This window comes from Hydra viridissima, unplaced genomic scaffold, assembly GCF_058129835.1.
Source record: "Hydra viridissima isolate aposymbiotic clone 2 unplaced genomic scaffold, HvirCarnegie_v1 scaffold_7, whole genome shotgun sequence".
Lineage (NCBI taxonomy): Eukaryota > Metazoa > Cnidaria > Hydrozoa > Anthoathecata > Hydridae > Hydra > Hydra viridissima.
In genome coordinates this window covers 2,284,806-2,302,344 of record NW_028324306.1, presented here as the reverse complement: position 1 = coordinate 2,302,344, position 17,539 = coordinate 2,284,806, and the positions used below count along the sequence as shown (strand labels likewise).

The 17,539-nt window shown below is 31.1% G+C and overlaps 2 protein-coding genes across 2 annotated transcripts; one reads left to right on the top strand and one right to left on the bottom strand.

Annotated features, from left to right (window-relative positions):
- On the top strand, positions 1-13,327 carry LOC149885581 (uncharacterized). Its single transcript, XM_090093581.1, has 3 exons — positions 1-251; positions 9,450-9,665; positions 9,871-13,327. Exons 1-3 carry the CDS (start codon positions 98-100, stop codon positions 9,894-9,896), a joined length of 396 nt encoding a protein of 131 aa, XP_089949707.1. The 5' UTR covers positions 1-97; the 3' UTR covers positions 9,897-13,327.
- LOC149885582 (uncharacterized) lies at positions 2,188-8,492 on the bottom strand. Its single transcript, XM_090093210.1, has 8 exons — positions 8,301-8,492; positions 7,461-7,511; positions 7,240-7,316; positions 7,072-7,120; positions 6,845-6,939; positions 6,629-6,712; positions 6,469-6,505; positions 2,188-6,044 (listed from the first exon to the last, which is right to left on the bottom strand). The coding sequence occupies exons 1-8, from the start codon at positions 8,431-8,433 to the stop codon at positions 4,216-4,218; spliced, it is 2,355 nt and encodes a 784-aa protein (XP_089949336.1). The 5' UTR covers positions 8,434-8,492; the 3' UTR covers positions 2,188-4,215.
- Positions 13,328-17,539: the final 4,212 nt, after the last annotated feature.

Sequence of the window (17,539 nt, the reverse complement as noted above, 5' to 3'; positions counted from 1 at the left end):
TTCAAGTGACACGGCACTTTTAATAGTTTAGTTTCTGCTAACGAATTCAACCTGAACAAACATACTGCTAAATTTTTTTATGATGACTTTTTAGTAAATGGCTGTGCCTGTTTGGATAGGTAGCATAAAGCACCTTAAAATAGAGGTTATTGCAAATCTTATCGCCAAGAGCAATAATGAAGATAGAACAACTACACTTAACAATCCTAAGGCAGGCGAAGTTTATCTCATACAAGTGAATCATGGAAAAGGTTAGGCAGCAATATTTCAGTGCACTTGTATAGTATTTGTATTTTTAAAATATATTTGTATACTAAAATAGTATAATGTAGTAAATAGCGTAGTTTTTGGATTATACTAGTAAAAATCAATTACGATGCCTAAAGTAAAGTTAGACTTTAAACACATTTAAAGAAGTTATACCTGTAATCTACAATGTAGACTGTAGCCTACATGTAGTCTACAAGACTGTATATAGCTTTGTTTCTTTTAATATGTTTAAAGTAAAATCTAACATTACTTAGGCATAGTTTATCCTTTACTTAAGGCTATGCTATAGTAAAGCAAGATATCTTATTAATAAATATGTAAGGACTTCTAAATGTCATTTAATATTATATTGAATATTTTCAAGATGTCATTTAATATGCAACATTTTTTTGAAGCTAAAAATTGTCTTTCCTATTATAATTTATTTGAAGATTTATTTATTATTGTAAAATGGCTCCATAACAAACTTACATGCTTGTGTCTATTTTATATTATGTCAGTGTAAGACATGCTATAGAAAATAATCTGTAGGTTTTTAAATGACCTTTTTTATACATGCTGTTTAAAAGTATCTGTGTTATGATTTTAAAATATGAGCACCAATGTGCTTTCATTGTACTTGCCTGAAAACAATCATAAATTATAACAATATAGTAACTGCTATATTATTAAAAATATTATTATAATTTAGTAGTAGTATATAAAATGTGTATTATTATTATAATTATAATTATAATTTATTAGTAGTATATATAATTTAGTAGTAGTATATAAAATATGATTTAGTAGTAGTATATAAAGTGAGTTTCTAATTCACTCGCTGTTAACACATAGCTATGTGTTAACAGCGAGTGAATTAGAAACTCACTTTGACAACTCACTTTTGATAATATAGGTATATATTAATAAAAAGAATAAAAAATTTAAACAAAAACTACTTAGAAGACTTAAGACCAAAAGTAATTTTTGTTTAAATTTTTTATACTTTTTTTTAGTATTAAAAATTTTTATTACTATTAAAACTCATTAAGTTAATTTTTTTAATGCTAAATATTTGTCTAATTTGTTCTTGAAACTGTTTACATTTGTTGACTTGTGGCAATGTTGGGGTGTTAGCCAGGAATATATTTTATGATAAACAGAAATATATCTATAATCCCGGTTCGAAGCCCTCATGTAACCCAAACTTCTAGCCCTAAAATGGGTGAGACATATTTTCAAAGTTATAACTTTTCAAAACCTTTTTATAAAATTAAACTTATAATTTTGCAATGAAAATGAAATTATAATATTTTTTCTTTTTTTGATAGAGAATTATCTCTAACTCAGATAAGACTAAATTTTTTTCTGGGAAACCTTATCGCAAAAATCTAGATCTTCCTATATTTATGAACAGTAATGTACTGAATGAGTCATCTACCCTTTGACTTCTAGGATCAAATCTTACTTCTGATCTTAACCATCTGCTAAGGTTGTATCTCTTTACCATGCTTGCTACTTTATTACTCCTGATTCTATTCTTTATCTCTGTAAATCTCTATTAATCATAGTACCAAAAAAACATAGAACTTACATCAATGAGGACCTCAAAGGTATTATTAATTAGTATGATTAGTCAACAAAAAGTTCAATAACATTGTTGGTTTATCAATAAACGCAGATTAATTACTACCTAGGTAGCAATAAATTTATGTTTATTGCTGATAATAAAGTTAGATTAAGGTATTAGTTAACTTTATTATCAATCTTAATTAATATATTGTCAATATCATTATTCAATTTATTTTAGATATTATTACATATATGTTCAACATAAATATTATTTATTAATATGCTATCATTCTAACTATATTATCAATCTAAATTTATTACTATATCAATCTTAATCATTCCACTAATACATCAAACTTTGCCATGTTTAAATTGACTATTTGCTTGCTTAATCGTTTATCTTAAAATAAATAACTTTTATGACAAATCCCCTGATGTTACTATGTAGCTTAACATGAGTGCAGTTTTTGCCCTCATGCTATGCACATTTTGTGACATAAGGGCAGATTCGTAAGATGAGAACATTCTGTGTAACTTAATATTGTTACGCAGGCAAAATATTGTAACATGAGGGCAAAATTTGTAGCGCCAGAGCTAGGCAAATCGTAAAATGAGGCCAACTAAGATTACTACTACTACTATACTACTACTACTATACTACTACTACTACTACTATAACTGTTGCAAATGAGCCCTCGCGTCACCTAACTAATCATCGAGCATACGCAACGGAAATTTAAGATTTAGAGCTACTTTTTTTTTCTAACACTGCGAAATGATGATAACTTTGAGTTTATGGTATTTTCTAGTGCATAAATTACATCAGCGCCACTCAACTTTACGTTTATTGACAAGCAGTTGCTTATGAAGGTAACATGAGGGCAAAACAACATTCCCTCGCTAAGAACAAATTTGAAAAAAAAAACAGCTTAAGAGTTTGAAACACCATTAAAATCCCCCTAAGTTTACCCCAGTTTCACAACTTTTCATAAATTACTTTTGCTAAAAAATTTCCCTACTTGCATTTTTATTTTCTGAGAATAAGCTCGAGCGAAGTTACTGAAATCTGTTTGATCGGCTCGCTTTCGTGAAAACTTTCAATGTGCAACAGTAAAATGATACATTTAGACGATCGCTTTATTTTCGCACTTCCAAGCAAAAGTAATGCATTTTTTTTATGAAGTTTTTATTTAGAAGTATAATTATGTCTAAAGTAACTTAGTTTGAGTGTTGACATTATCTTGAAAACAAGTAACAGCCTACAAAAAATTCTTATTTCGTGAAGCATGAGGGCTCACTTTTTTTAAAAGTAAAGTATTGATTAGCTTCTGTTTTATACATGCAAAAAGTTTGAAACTTCTAAATAAGTAATAGATTTTTTTCCAAGACTTGTATATTTCATGCTTTTTATGCTAAATGCTTGATTTTGCGGTTGAATGTTGACTTTTAAGGCTCAAACTATTAGCGTAACGCTAGGGCGCCTCTACAAAATTTGATAAATTTTCTAACGTTTATACAGATATAAATTGAAAATAACTGGGGGATTGTTTAGTGCAGAGTACTAGAAGGCTCAAAAAATTTTAACAGCTAAAGGTATTTTTTGAAATTATATTAAACAAAGCAGCCACAAAAAAAAAAAAAAAATAGATTTTTGACACCATGTTTACAACACAACAGCTTTAATAGCGTTTCCTGGCAAAAGTATATGAAAGAAAATGTAGAAATTTGAATCGCTTTCATTGTTTCGTTCTTCGTTTGTTTCAATCGCTTTCGTTTAAATCAGGCGATTGTAATGGCCATCTTAAATCAATATATTTGGAAAATATTCGGTGTGGAAATTGTTGCCAATAAACTCCATTGCCACACGTTGTACAGGGTGTTGCACCATCTTGCTTAAGCTATATACTGGCATTTGGTGGCAAAATAGCGAACCAATATCATGAAAACAAAAAAAAAATTTAATTAGAAAAACTATAAACCAATAATGAAGTTGAGTAGTCATGAGTTTTAAACAAAATTATAAGCACCAATTACTCAAAACAGACTCCTAATAAATCTCAACACAATTTGTTGACACTTCATTTCCTTATTCGCCTTGGCTATTAGTTTATGGTTTAAAAGAAATATTTTAGTTTTAAAATGTGTTTTTTAAATCATAATAACAGTGAGCACCACGAGAGGGTTAGCCATAGGACTTTGCTCACCGCCTTCGATAAGTTACACTTTGCCTCCTTTTCAAAATTAAAAAAGCCATTTAAATTTAGCTAAAGTACCTCAAAACATAGCTATACAGTTTCAATATCTATTTTCACTAGTGTCATATTCTGACATTCTCCTCCGTTGACTAAAAAAAAGAACAAAAAGTTGAACTAAAAAAAAATCAAACAAAAGCATTTACAAAGAAATATTCTTTTGTCTTTCAGTTCTCATTTTAACAATCAATGATTGAACCCCAAACTTTTTTACCAGGCTCTCTAAATCTGGGTGCTTTGTTAAATTTGATGTAAACTTTTTTTTCACAATTGGCTCGTCAGAAAATATAACAGACGATAGGTGCTTGTATATAAGCCTGTTATCTTCTTCAGAAAACTCTTTTCGAATCTTTTTAAACACCATTTCTGGAGAAGGTGCAACAAAATCAACATCGTCATCACTAAACAATGTTAAATCTTCAGGTTCAAAAATTTTTCTTTTGTTTTGGTTTTCATTTTTTCGTCTAAGGTTATAGATCTTAGGAGAACTATTACAAGCAGTGCTACTGGTAATTTCTTCTTCTTTCATTTTTACTTCTAAAACCTGATAAACTGGTTCGACTACCTGATTTATTGCTCCTGTAGTCGAAGATGTAATCAATTGATCCGCTGGAACCGATGCCGTAGCTATGCCTTTTTTGTGGATTTCATGCCTCACTTTATCTACAATTTTCTTTATCTCAGTGTTGCATCCTTTAAAACCATCCGCCACTGACATTTTTTTTCTAACATCAGCTACTGTAACTGACCCTTTTTTAATCTCCTCTTTGAACAGATCCATAATGTTGCTTTCCTCTTTCTTTTTTTCTTTGTTACCTGAGAAGTCAGACGATCTCTGAACATAACGTAATTGAGAGCTGGTATTAGATGCCAAATTACGCCTATCAAATAAAGCATATTTATTTTCAGCAACTTTTAGACTGTGACACAGATGCTGTGCAGCATCATGCTTTAAACTTGGAAAGTTGCCATGTACTTTGCTCGTTGTATATTTCCTTACCAAGGTTGGATTCATTTTGGAAAAATATTTTGGTTTTTTACCTAAAGCACGGTTCCAAAACAAACTAAACTGCGATGTTATCATGGATGAATCCATCGCAGCACCGTTGTAACTAAGAAAAACAGTTTCCTTGTCAGTGGGATTAGATATTCCTTCTAATTTATTTCGAAGAAATTCTATGTACTTTGATACTTCATTGTACAGCTCAACGGTCATTACAATATTGGCCGGACCTTTGTACCCTGTCTTGTGTTTTTTCACACTGATGGTGTAACCACTATCTTTATAGAGTGCCTGGCGAAATTCACCAATAGTCATATTGGCAGTTGCCCCAGGCCTTGATGCATTGTTGAATAATGTGTATGCCAGCAAATATGACCTGGCTAAACAATAATTAGACTTTGTTATAACAAAACCAGTGCTGTTGCAAATTTTAATAACGTTTTTTGCACTTTTAACATAGTCAGATTTGTCTAGCTGAACTATTTCTTCTGCAGAAGGAAAATTATGAAAGTCTTCCATATCTTTTTCATGCTGTCTTTCCTGAATCCCCTTCCATAGACTACGCTTCCACTGCTTTATTAAAACTTTTAACTTTGCATACTCATCACTGGAAAGGATTTCAGTTCTTTCTTTCAATATGCAAAAATCCAAAAAAATTTGGACAGAACCTAAATATGTTTTAATTGTTCCTGGCTGTTTTTGGTCTTGCTGCAATTTCAACATCCAAGAATTCAAAAAAGAAGTACATGCTAGATGCTTGTAATTGATATCATCATCTGCTGCATGTCGAACAGCACCCATAACTACATTTTTATGTTTTAATGCAGTACGATAAGGTTTGATTCCACCATCAGGACTTTGCATCCAAACTACAAACTCTTTCAGAAAGCTTTCTTCTTCATTAGAAGCCATGTAAAACTTCTCTTCGCCATCATCAAAGTCAACAGAGGAACCTTCAGACTCAGAACCTAAATCAAAATTTCTTATTCTTTTATCGTTTTAAAAACTCAGTATGATTAAACAATTCTAAACATAAATCCCAGTCATCCAATCAACTATTAAAAACTACCCAATATTAAGGTTAAATTTTAACTTCTTAAGAGATTATCTCTCAAGAAATCAAAACTTATCTTTTATACATAGTAACTTAATAAAGGATAGTATCTTATTATAGAGATATGATTTTAATATTTCACGGTATTTGATTGGTTAAAAATGATAACAAGCACTGTAAGTCAATACCAGTGTCATGTGAGCTTCCATCACTTAAGTTTGAACTGTTTTCTTTCCTGAAAATCAACAAATTTTACTACGATAAACTATATTAGACAACGAAAGAAACAAAAACTATATTATTATGAAAATAAGAAAAAAAAACCATTTAAAAAGCCTACCTTTCAGTAAGGAACTCATTTAAAAAAACTTCTGCCTGTAAAAAAAAAAGTTTAGTAAACGTATTTAATAAGAAAAGGATTTCTTACCGTTAAAGTTTACCCAAAGAACTCATTTAACTGGTTTTGAAAGGATAAAAATATAAAGTTTAATTTCATACTTGAATTCTTGACCATTTCTGAAATTTTGAAAATAGACTTATTATTGCTTCAGGTACAAGAACCTTGTAAACATAATCATTGTCCTAAAAGTTAAATAACAGCATAAAATTTATCAAAAAGTTAAACAATATCAAAAACTTTGTCAATACACAACAGAACTAAAAAATGAATTCAACTTCTTAAATAAAAAGAATTACTCAACTTCTTGTATATACCTTAATTTTAGAAAAAACTGATCCTAATGCTGAATATAGGTGGCTAGCTTGTTCCTCTGATAACAAATCAAGCAATTCAATATCAGACATATTTTCTAAAATTAATTGTTGCAGTTCATAGACTTCATAAGTTTGAATTTAACCATGCAAATTCATTAAGTATTTAATTAAAAATTGTTTAAAGTAAAACAATGGTTTTTTTAAAAACAATTAAAAAATATATATACTTTTTTGAAGACCACCTTCTTTATAGATGTTGTGCCTGTAACTATGCAACTATGAAAGTTAAATAAGACATTAAAGACAATTGTTTTTAATGACTAAAAATGTTTGTTGATGTGTGTGTGTAACAGCATTTATACAAACAGCCATTTGGTGTAGAATTAATTACTTACTTCTCCAGAAAAAATCATTTTCATGGTTTGAGATGCAGCAATGTCTTTCAACTCTTCTTTATTAAATTTTGGAAAAACTTAAACATATGAAACATATTTTGAAACATTTTCTGGAGAAAGAAACATATAGATAAAGAAATATACATATATGTATGCATAAAGAGAATATAGATATACACATATATACAGAAAAAAAAAATTGTACTAGCATTAAAACTAACCTTGACCAACAATATTTTCTTTATCTGTTATAACTTCACCAGCAATGCTACCTATGGTAGAAAGGGGACAGCATCTGTATCTATGTTATCTATTCTTAATCAAGTTTCTGTAAAGACAATGATGTATGTATGTATGTATGTATGTATGTATGTATGTATGTATGTATGTATGCATGTATGTATGTATACATGTATGTATACATGTATGTATACATGTATCTAGCTAGCTACAGATGCAATTAACTACGCATGTAACTAGCAATGTATGTATCTATGTGTGTATCTAGCTATGCATGTCTCTAGCAATGTGTGTATCTAGCTATACATGTATCTAGCAATGTGTGTATCTAGCTATGCATGTATCTAGCTATATATGCATCTATCTATGTGTGTATCTAGCTATGTATATTTCTAGCTGTGTGTGTATTTAGCTATGTATTTATCTATCTATGTATGTATCTATCTATGTGTGCATCTAGCTATGTATGTCTCTAGCTATGTATGTAGCTAGCTATGTATTTATCTAACTATGTGTGTATCTAGCTATGTATGTATCTTGCTGTGTGTGTATTTAGCTATGTATGTCTCTAGCTATGTATTTATCTAACTATGTATGTATCTAGCTATGTATGTATCTAGCTATGTACGTATCTAGCTATGTATGTATCTTTGTGTGAATATCTATATTGTGTGAATATCTATATTTACTTACTAGTTTCACATTATCATATCTTATAGCAGCTCATATTTTACCTTGATAGCTGCTATGAACTGTATATGCATTTATAAATTTAAAAAAAACATTAGCACAAACAGAATAATATAAACGAATCAATATACCAGAACAAGTTTTACAAATAATGTAGCCATTCCCAACTGTGCCTCCTTGACATTTGATGTCTACATTATTTTTACACAACACACATGATGAGCCAAGTGTTGATGTATCATGGCATATTGAGCAAATTAGCATTTTTACTAAACTTTAAACTTAATAAAAACTGAACAATTATAATTGAAGCATAAAATATTATATTTTAAATGAACCAAAAAACGTAGAAAAAAAAAAAATTCATAGAAAACCCACTTAAGGTTTTCAGATTTGTTAACGGCATATTATTAAACTCGCTCACTAAAAATATTTGAAATCGTAGCGTTAGGGCTCAAGAGCCCTTATGCTACCCACATACGGGCTCAAAAGCCCGATGTTGGTAACATGAGGGCTCAAAAAGTAACGTTAGGGCACACTTCGTAACCTAAGGGCGATTTTCGTAACGCGAGGGCTCTAAAAACGTAGATTCAGGGCTCACGAAAACTACTACTACTACTACTACTACTACTACTACTACTACTACTACTACTACTACTACTACTACTACTACCACTACCACTATCACTACCACTACCACTACTACTACTAAAAAAAAAAAAAAGAGGTGTTGAATTTTGGAAACTTTAAACCCATTGGGAATTCTACAGTATACTCGGTGCCATTTGGCTAATGATTAGGCTAGCTAACACCCTGAATATGTTCCATAAATTATCTGTTTTGTTTATAAGGAATTTGTACCTTGGTATAAACTTGGTTTGTTCTCAGCTGTATTTTTTATTATTACCTCTGCATGTTTTGAACTTTGTTTGTTTGCTTATATTTTTGCTCTTTTTACTCAACAATTTTGGTTGTCCTGATTACTGTCACTTAATTTATATGATGTGAAGTTGTTCTCCATGTATAAAGCAATTTCAATAATTCCAGCAATTTCCACCTTTTTGCCTGCCATATCTATTTTTATTTTATACTGTGGAACCTACTAACTATACAATTGATGAGTTGTTAAATCATGCTCTTTTTAGTTCACACAAAAGTTTAAATTCTCCTTATTTGTTACCAAGTGATGTTGCATGTAAATATTGTGGTTGTTTATTGTATATGCAATGTATATGTGTGTGTATATATAAATATATATTATTATTATTATTTTTTTTTAGACGATTGGCGGGCAGATGGGTATAGGTGGAAGCAAAATGGTTCCAGTAAAATTCCTCGGGCTTTGCCACTTTACACAAAGATCCATTTTGCCACAGTTATACCAACAGGAATTTCAAATGATTTCCAGAAGTTTGTGTACTGTGACCTGAGTCGGACAGATCTTGTTGTTATCCATTACATCGGTAACCACAACCTTGCAGTTTTAGTTCCTCATGGTAAATATATCTTGCATTTTGATAATGGTTTTTGTTTTTCTTTTAAAAGTTTTATGTAAGTTTACTACTAAATAAAACCTACTTTAAATAAAATCTTTTAATAATATATTTAATTAAAATTCATGTTGTGTAGCCCCCTATCTTTTTCATTCCAAACTTTGCTTTGAGTTTTTTTTACACTGTCAAGTAACATTTTGTTTTTAAGCAATAAACATTCACTCTGGCCGATGACAACAGTAGGCGGATTACCTGATATAAATCGGCGGATCACGTTTTTTTTTTGTAGAACAGTCATTAAACTTTACAGAGTTTCACCAACTCTTCACATAAATAAGTGATAAAGCGTTAGAAGAAAAGTTAAATACAACTGAGAAAAGATGTAAATGCGAAGACTCGTAAATGATAAAGCGATAATAAGAAAAGTTAAAAACAACGATCAGAAAAGATACCCACAAGATGACTCGTCCACTCTTCACATCAATAAATGATAAAGCAAAAACAATTAAGTTAAAAACAACAACCGAGAAAAGACGTAAACATGAAGACTCATCAACCTGCCATATAAATAAATGAAAAGATATCGCAACAGGAAAACAAGCAAAAACTATAAAAGCTCAAAAAAAAAGAAAGAATCTAGGAAGTTGGAGTTTTTGTTAGAAGAAGAGATTTAAAGAGGATTTTAAGAGAAAAAAATTTTTAAGAGATTTAAAGAGGATTTTTAAAAAGAAAAAGAATTTTGTGATAAGAAGAGTATTTTGATGAATAAGCAGTTTAATAAGCAGTTGAATAAAAGAATTTCAAGTAAGATTTTGTTTTTAAGCAATAAACATTCACTCTGGCCGATGACAACAGTAGGCGGATCACCTGATATAAATCGGCAGATCACGTTTTTTTTTTGTTGAACAATCATTTAACTTTACAGAATTTCATTTAAACAATAAAAGTATTAGGCGAATCACTTGATATAAGTTGGCGGATCACCTTGTTTTTTTGTAAAACAATCATTAAAATTGAAGGAGTTTGATTCAAATAACCAAAATATTAGGCGGATCACTTGATATAAATTGGCGGATCACCTTGTTTTTTTGTAAAATAATCATTAAAATTAAAGGAGTTTGATTCAAATAATCAAAATATTAGGCGGATCACTTGATATAAATTGGCGGATCACTTGATATAAGTTGGCGGATCACCTTGTTTTTTTGTAAAACAATCATTAAAATTAAAGGAGTTTGATTCAAATAATCAAAATATTAGGCGGATCACTTGATATAAATTGGCGGATCACCTTGTTTTTTTGTAAAACAATCATTAAAATTAAAGGAGTTTGATTCAAATAATCAAAATATTAGGCGGATCACTTGATATAAGTTGGCGGATCACCTTGTTTTTTTGTAAAACAATCGTTAAAATTAAAGGAGTTCGGTTCAAACAATCATAATATTAGGCGGATCACTTGATATAAGTTGGCGGATCACCTTGTTTTTTTGTAAAACAATCGTTAAAATTAAAGGAGTTCGGTTCAAACAATCATAATATTAGGCGGATCACTTGATATAAGTTGGCGGATCACCTTGTTTTTTTGTAAAACAATCAATAAAATTAAAGGAGTTTGATTCAAATAATCAAAATATTAGGCGGATCACCTTGTTTTTTTGTAAAACAATCATTAAAATTGAAGGAGTTTGATTCAAATAACCAAAATATTAGGCGGATCACTTGATATAAATTGGCGGATCACCTTGTTTTTTTGTAAAATAATCATTAAAATTAAAGGAGTTTGATTCAAATAATCAAAATATTAGGCGGATCACTTGATATAAATTGGCGGATCACTTGATATAAGTTGGCGGATCACCTTGTTTTTTTGTAAAACAATCATTAAAATTAAAGGAGTTTGATTCAAATAATCAAAATATTAGGCGGATCACTTGATATAAATTGGCGGATCACCTTGTTTTTTTGTAAAACAATCATTAAAATTAAAGGAGTTTGATTCAAATAATCAAAATATTAGGCGGATCACTTGATATAAGTTGGCGGATCACCTTGTTTTTTTGTAAAACAATCGTTAAAATTAAAGGAGTTCGGTTCAAACAATCATAATATTAGGCGGATCACTTGATATAAGTTGGCGGATCACCTTGTTTTTTTGTAAAACAATCGTTAAAATTAAAGGAGTTCGGTTCAAACAATCATAATATTAGGCGGATCACTTGATATAAGTTGGCGGATCACCTTGTTTTTTTGTAAAACAATCAATAAAATTAAAGGAGTTTGATTCAAATAATCAAAATATTAGGCGGATCACCTTGTTTTTTTGTAAAACAATCATTAAAATTGAAGGAGTTTGATTCAAATAACCAAAATATTAGGCGGATCACTTGATATAAATTGGCGGATCACCTTGTTTTTTTGTAAAATAATCATTAAAATTAAAGGAGTTTGATTCAAATAATCAAAATATTAGGCGGATCACTTGATATAAATTGGCGGATCACTTGATATAAGTTGGCGGATCACCTTGTTTTTTTGTAAAACAATCATTAAAATTAAAGGAGTTTGATTCAAATAATCAAAATATTAGGCGGATCACTTGATATAAATTGGCGGATCACCTTGTTTTTTTGTAAAACAATCATTAAAATTAAAGGAGTTTGATTCAAATAATCAAAATATTAGGCGGATCACTTGATATAAGTTGGCGGATCACCTTGTTTTTTTGTAAAACAATCGTTAAAATTAAAGGAGTTCGGTTCAAACAATCATAATATTAGGCGGATCACTTGATATAAGTTGGCGGATCACCTTGTTTTTTTGTAAAACAATCGTTAAAATTAAAGGAGTTCGGTTCAAACAATCATAATATTAGGCGGATCACTTGATATAAGTTGGCGGATCACCTTGTTTTTTTGTAAAACAATCAATAAAATTAAAGGAGTTTGATTCAAATAATCAAAATATTAGGCGGATCACTTGATATAAATTGGCGGATCACTTGATACAAATTGGCGGATCACGTTGTTTTTTGAGTTCATAAAATTTATAAAATATTATAAACTTATATACTTTTTTTTGTCGTTTAATAAAATTGTAATATGCAAATTCCTTCTAAGTATTATATCGTTAGTGAATTTAAACTATATCTGAATCGTTTTTTTTAATGAAATATAACTCGCTTTAGTAACGTTTAAATGATCCGCCCCGCCGTTTGTACCGTTTAAATGATCCGCCCCGCTGATCCACTCCGCCCCGCCGTTTGTACCTACTCGAAATTTAACTATTAAAAGTGCCGTGTCACTTGAATGATCCGCTCCGCTGATCCGCCCCGCCCCGCCGTTTGTACCTACTCTTTATTTCTCTGTAATCATCACCTGACTCGTTTATAGCTCAGCTGCCGTACCACATTTTGCCCGAGAAGGCTGTAACCCCAACTTGATGTTCTGGAGAAACCCTCTGCAGGGAGTGATATATACACACCCCTGATACCAAAAAAGCAATAATTAAAATCAAACTACTTTGTCCGAGAAAATAAAATCCTTTTTAAAATTATCAGTTTTTAACACATATTGTTTGAATGATAGCTTCATATACTTTGCATTTGTTACAGTACAAGTAATTCTTTCTATTAAGTTATGAAATTTTAACTTTGATTTGATAAGAGAAATATGACTTATGAAGTTTTTTTGTCTGCCAAAAGTTTTTATATTTTTAAATTCGCATTTAATTACACAAATTGAATAACTTCTTACTTTTGCATTTTTATGACGTAAGTAATTTCCATCAAATCTTTCAAATAGAACTTTAATTTATATCAATCATACGTATTTTTGTGGTAGTTGTTAGTAGAGCTTTCAAAATTTTGTTTTTATCGAGTTTCTGGGAAACAGCTGTTGCTCATTTAGTTTGCACATCAAATGACAACAAAACTCACTAGTTTGAAAATGCCAAATACAATGAAACCGTTGTACACTGCAAGAATCTTAAAGAGGTTCAAAATGCGATCTTGACACAGAGACAAATATACTCAGAACATCTTGTCAAGCTGGGGTTGGATAATGGTGGTGGCTTTTTCGAAATCAGTCTGGGCATTCAAGAGCTCAATACAAATAGTCCCATTCCACGCCCACCCAGCAAAAAGACCTTGACTTGCCAAACTGCAGCAGACAGTAGTGTAAAACGACAGCTTCTTGTTGCTGTTGCTGAAGATGCTGAAACTTTTGAATTTGATCTGTCCTGAAAATTTTCCATTTGTTGTGTCATGTGACTTGAAATTGCAAACATTCTCTGTGGTTTGCAGTCACATGCATGTAGTCAACCATAGCAGCCACACACACACACACACACACACACACACACACACACACACACACACACACACACACACACACACACACACACACACACACACACACACACACACACACACACACACACACACACACACACACATATATATATATATATGCCAATACAACATAAATATATATATTTATATTGTATTAAAAGCAGAATGGAAGGTGGTGACAGAAAATAGAAAGGTGTGAATATATGAACTATCCAAATGCAATAACTGAAAAAAGAGACATGATTTAAAATAGAAAAATACTTCACAGCATCCACATAAAAAGAGTACATGATTATAAAATTTTATTAAGATTTTCGTGATGCTGGTGCGTTTTTCAACACACCCTGAATAAATTTATGGACTGTCTTCTCCAATTCTTTTGGATATGTCTTTCGGACAGCCGCTATAAAGAGAAAATTAATGAAGCAATAAAAGGTCAAGAAAGTCATTGTTTTTTTTGGAAAGCAGCGTTAGAAGGTACTTACCAATTATAAATTTATGAAGGTGGGTTTTTTTAAAATTTCTCTATCCGCCTCTCTGTCTATCCATGTTGAAATTTATCATCAGCGAACAATGTAATTTCTAAATTCGATTAGTTTCTCAGAAATCTGTAAAATATGTGCTTGTAATAACCTAGCCATAGCACAGTGGGCCAGAATTTACTTTTACTGGACAAAATTTGTAACTAATTTAATATTAGAGCTATACTCACTAAAATTAGTTTGAGTACTAATATGATGTCTGCGCTTTTTATGAAGGTAATATTTTTTTTTCGTTGCTATGGATACCTTTTTTTTTTGCTTAGCAACAACCTATTTCTGTTATCTGCAGATGTTTTATAAATCTTATATTCACTAAATTTGGCATGAGTACCAATATGAGATCACACTTCTTACAAAAATGATAATTTTTTAAATTTAGTTGCTATGGATACTTACACTGCTTAGTTACTGGATACTTTCCTTAGTTACATAGTGGTAAATTTTTGACCCACCTATATTGAATAACAATTGAGTATTTAGGTAAATAATGTTTCAGGAATAATAAAAGCAAAAATAGTGTAAGAAAACATTGTCAATTTTAAATTACATCAAAAAATTATATCAACAATAATATCGTTTGAAGATTGTTTAAGTAATTGTGCAATACCATCTAGAGATAAAACAATCGAGGTCGATGTGTTTCGAAGTCGAAGCTTCGACGTCGCAAAAAGTCGTGTGTGAACGTGTTTCGAAATCGTTAAAAGTTGTATGAAATTTATTTAAACGGTTTTCAAAATCGTATTACTTCGAATAAAATATATTTTCGCGGTTTTCAAAACCGTAAAAAGTTGTATAAAATTTAATTTGACGGTTTTCAAAATCGTATTAGTTCAAATAAAGTATATTTTCGCGGTTTTCAAAATCGTAAAAAGTTGTGTAAATTCGAAAATGGCGTGTTTTAAAACTGTTTAAAAATTCTAACGGCTTTCAAATTCACTTCCAAAAATTTAACTGTCTTCAAAATCGTTTAAGTAAACGAAACGAGTGCATACAAAAAGTAAACAAACGAACGTCGCGTGACTTCGTTCAGGTTTAAAGCTCAATGACTTCAAGTTCAAGTTTAATGACTTCAACTTCAAGCTCTATTAGCAAAAATTTTAAAGTGAAGTGAACTGATAAGCCATATTTTAAGCTGAACTTGTATGTGGCTGTACTAGTACTGTTATGCTCTTCCCTTCTATTCTCCTAGACTCTTACTCTATCCCTTAGATTTGGAAAAAATCACAATCGATGAGAAGCTAACTATGTTCAGGTTCAAAGACATTGGTATAAAGTAAAGTGAAGTGATAACTGGTTTGGTATATGCTGGCAATCTCTGCCCTTCTATTTCTTAATAATAAAAATTTGAAGTATACACTACAGTAACATTACAGAAATACAGAATATACAAGATATGTTAAAACCCTTTCATTTAATAATCATTCTAGATTTCATAAATCCAATTTCTTAAACATGTGAAAAAATTATTTGCATATTATCGATTACCTAATCTAAAATAATCCTAGCATGCTTCCCTAGTAAAGAATATTTAGTTGTCCGCTTCCAGTCTTTCATTCTCATTTTTTTGGGCAAGTTCCTGGCCTTGGGAGCCTAAATGATGTCTGTCTCACCTTTCCAGTTCAACAATACTGGAGTTTACATTTTTTTATCATCATTATCATCATGATCATCATGATCATCATGATCATCATGATCATCATCATGATCATCATCATCATGATCATCATGATCATCATCATCATCATCATCATCATTATCATCATCATTTTGATTTCTGTCTGGAGCAGATCTTGCTGCCATTTGCTCTTCCATGGAGTGGTATTCCCAAATTGGTACAAAGGAGTTTAAGAGATCGAAGTTCTCGTTGATGAAGACCAACTTCTCAGTGGTTTTTGGAGACAACCTGCATCTCTTTTCGTGGACCACCTGTCCAGCTTCACTAAAGGCCCGCTCACTTGAGGCACTTGAGGCTGGCAGGCAATAATACTCCCGTGCAAGTCCTGCCAAGATGGGCATCTCTTTGCGATGTGTCCTCCACCAGTCAAGGACATTAACCTTCGAATCTATTACAGTTGTTTCTCTGAATTTTGCCCACTGTGTGTGTGTGTGTGTGTGTGTGTGTGTGTGTGTGTGTGTGTGTGTGTGTGTGTGTGTGTGTGTGTGTGTGTGTGTGTGTGTGTGTGTGTGTGTGTGTGTGTGTGGCTGCTATGGTTGACTACATGCATGTGACTGCAAACCACAGAGAATGTTTGCAATTTCAAGTCACATGACACAACAAATGGAAAATTTTCAGGACAGATCAAATTCAAAAGTTTCAGCATCTTCAGCAACAGCAACAAGAAGCTGTCGTTTTACACTACTGTCTGCTGCAGTTTGGCAAGTCAAGGTCTTTTTGCTGGGTGGGCGTGGAATGGGACTATTTGTATTGAGCTCTTGAATGCCCAGACTGATTTCGAAAAAGCCACCACCATTATCCAACCCCAGCTTGACAAGATGTTCTGAGTATATTTGTCTCTGTGTCAAGATCGCATTTTGAACCTCTTTAAGATTCTTGCAGTGTACAACGGTTTCATTGTATTTGGCATTTTCAAACTAGTGAGTTTTGTTGTCATTTGATGTGCAAACTAAATGAGCAACAGCTGTTTCCCAGAAACTCGATAAAAACAAAATTTTGAAAGCTCTACTAACAACTACCACAAAAATACGTATGATTGATATAAATTAAAGTTCTATTTGAAAGATTTGATGGAAATTACTTACGTCATAAAAATGCAAAAGTAAGAAGTTATTCAATTTGTGTAATTAAATGCGAATTTAAAAATATAAAAACTTTTGGCAGACAAAAAAACTTCATAAGTCATATTTCTCTTATCAAATCAAAGTTAAAATTTCATAACTTAATAGAAAGAATTACTTGTACTGTAACAAATGCAAAGTATATGAAGCTATCATTCAAACAATATGTGTTAAAAACTGATAATTTT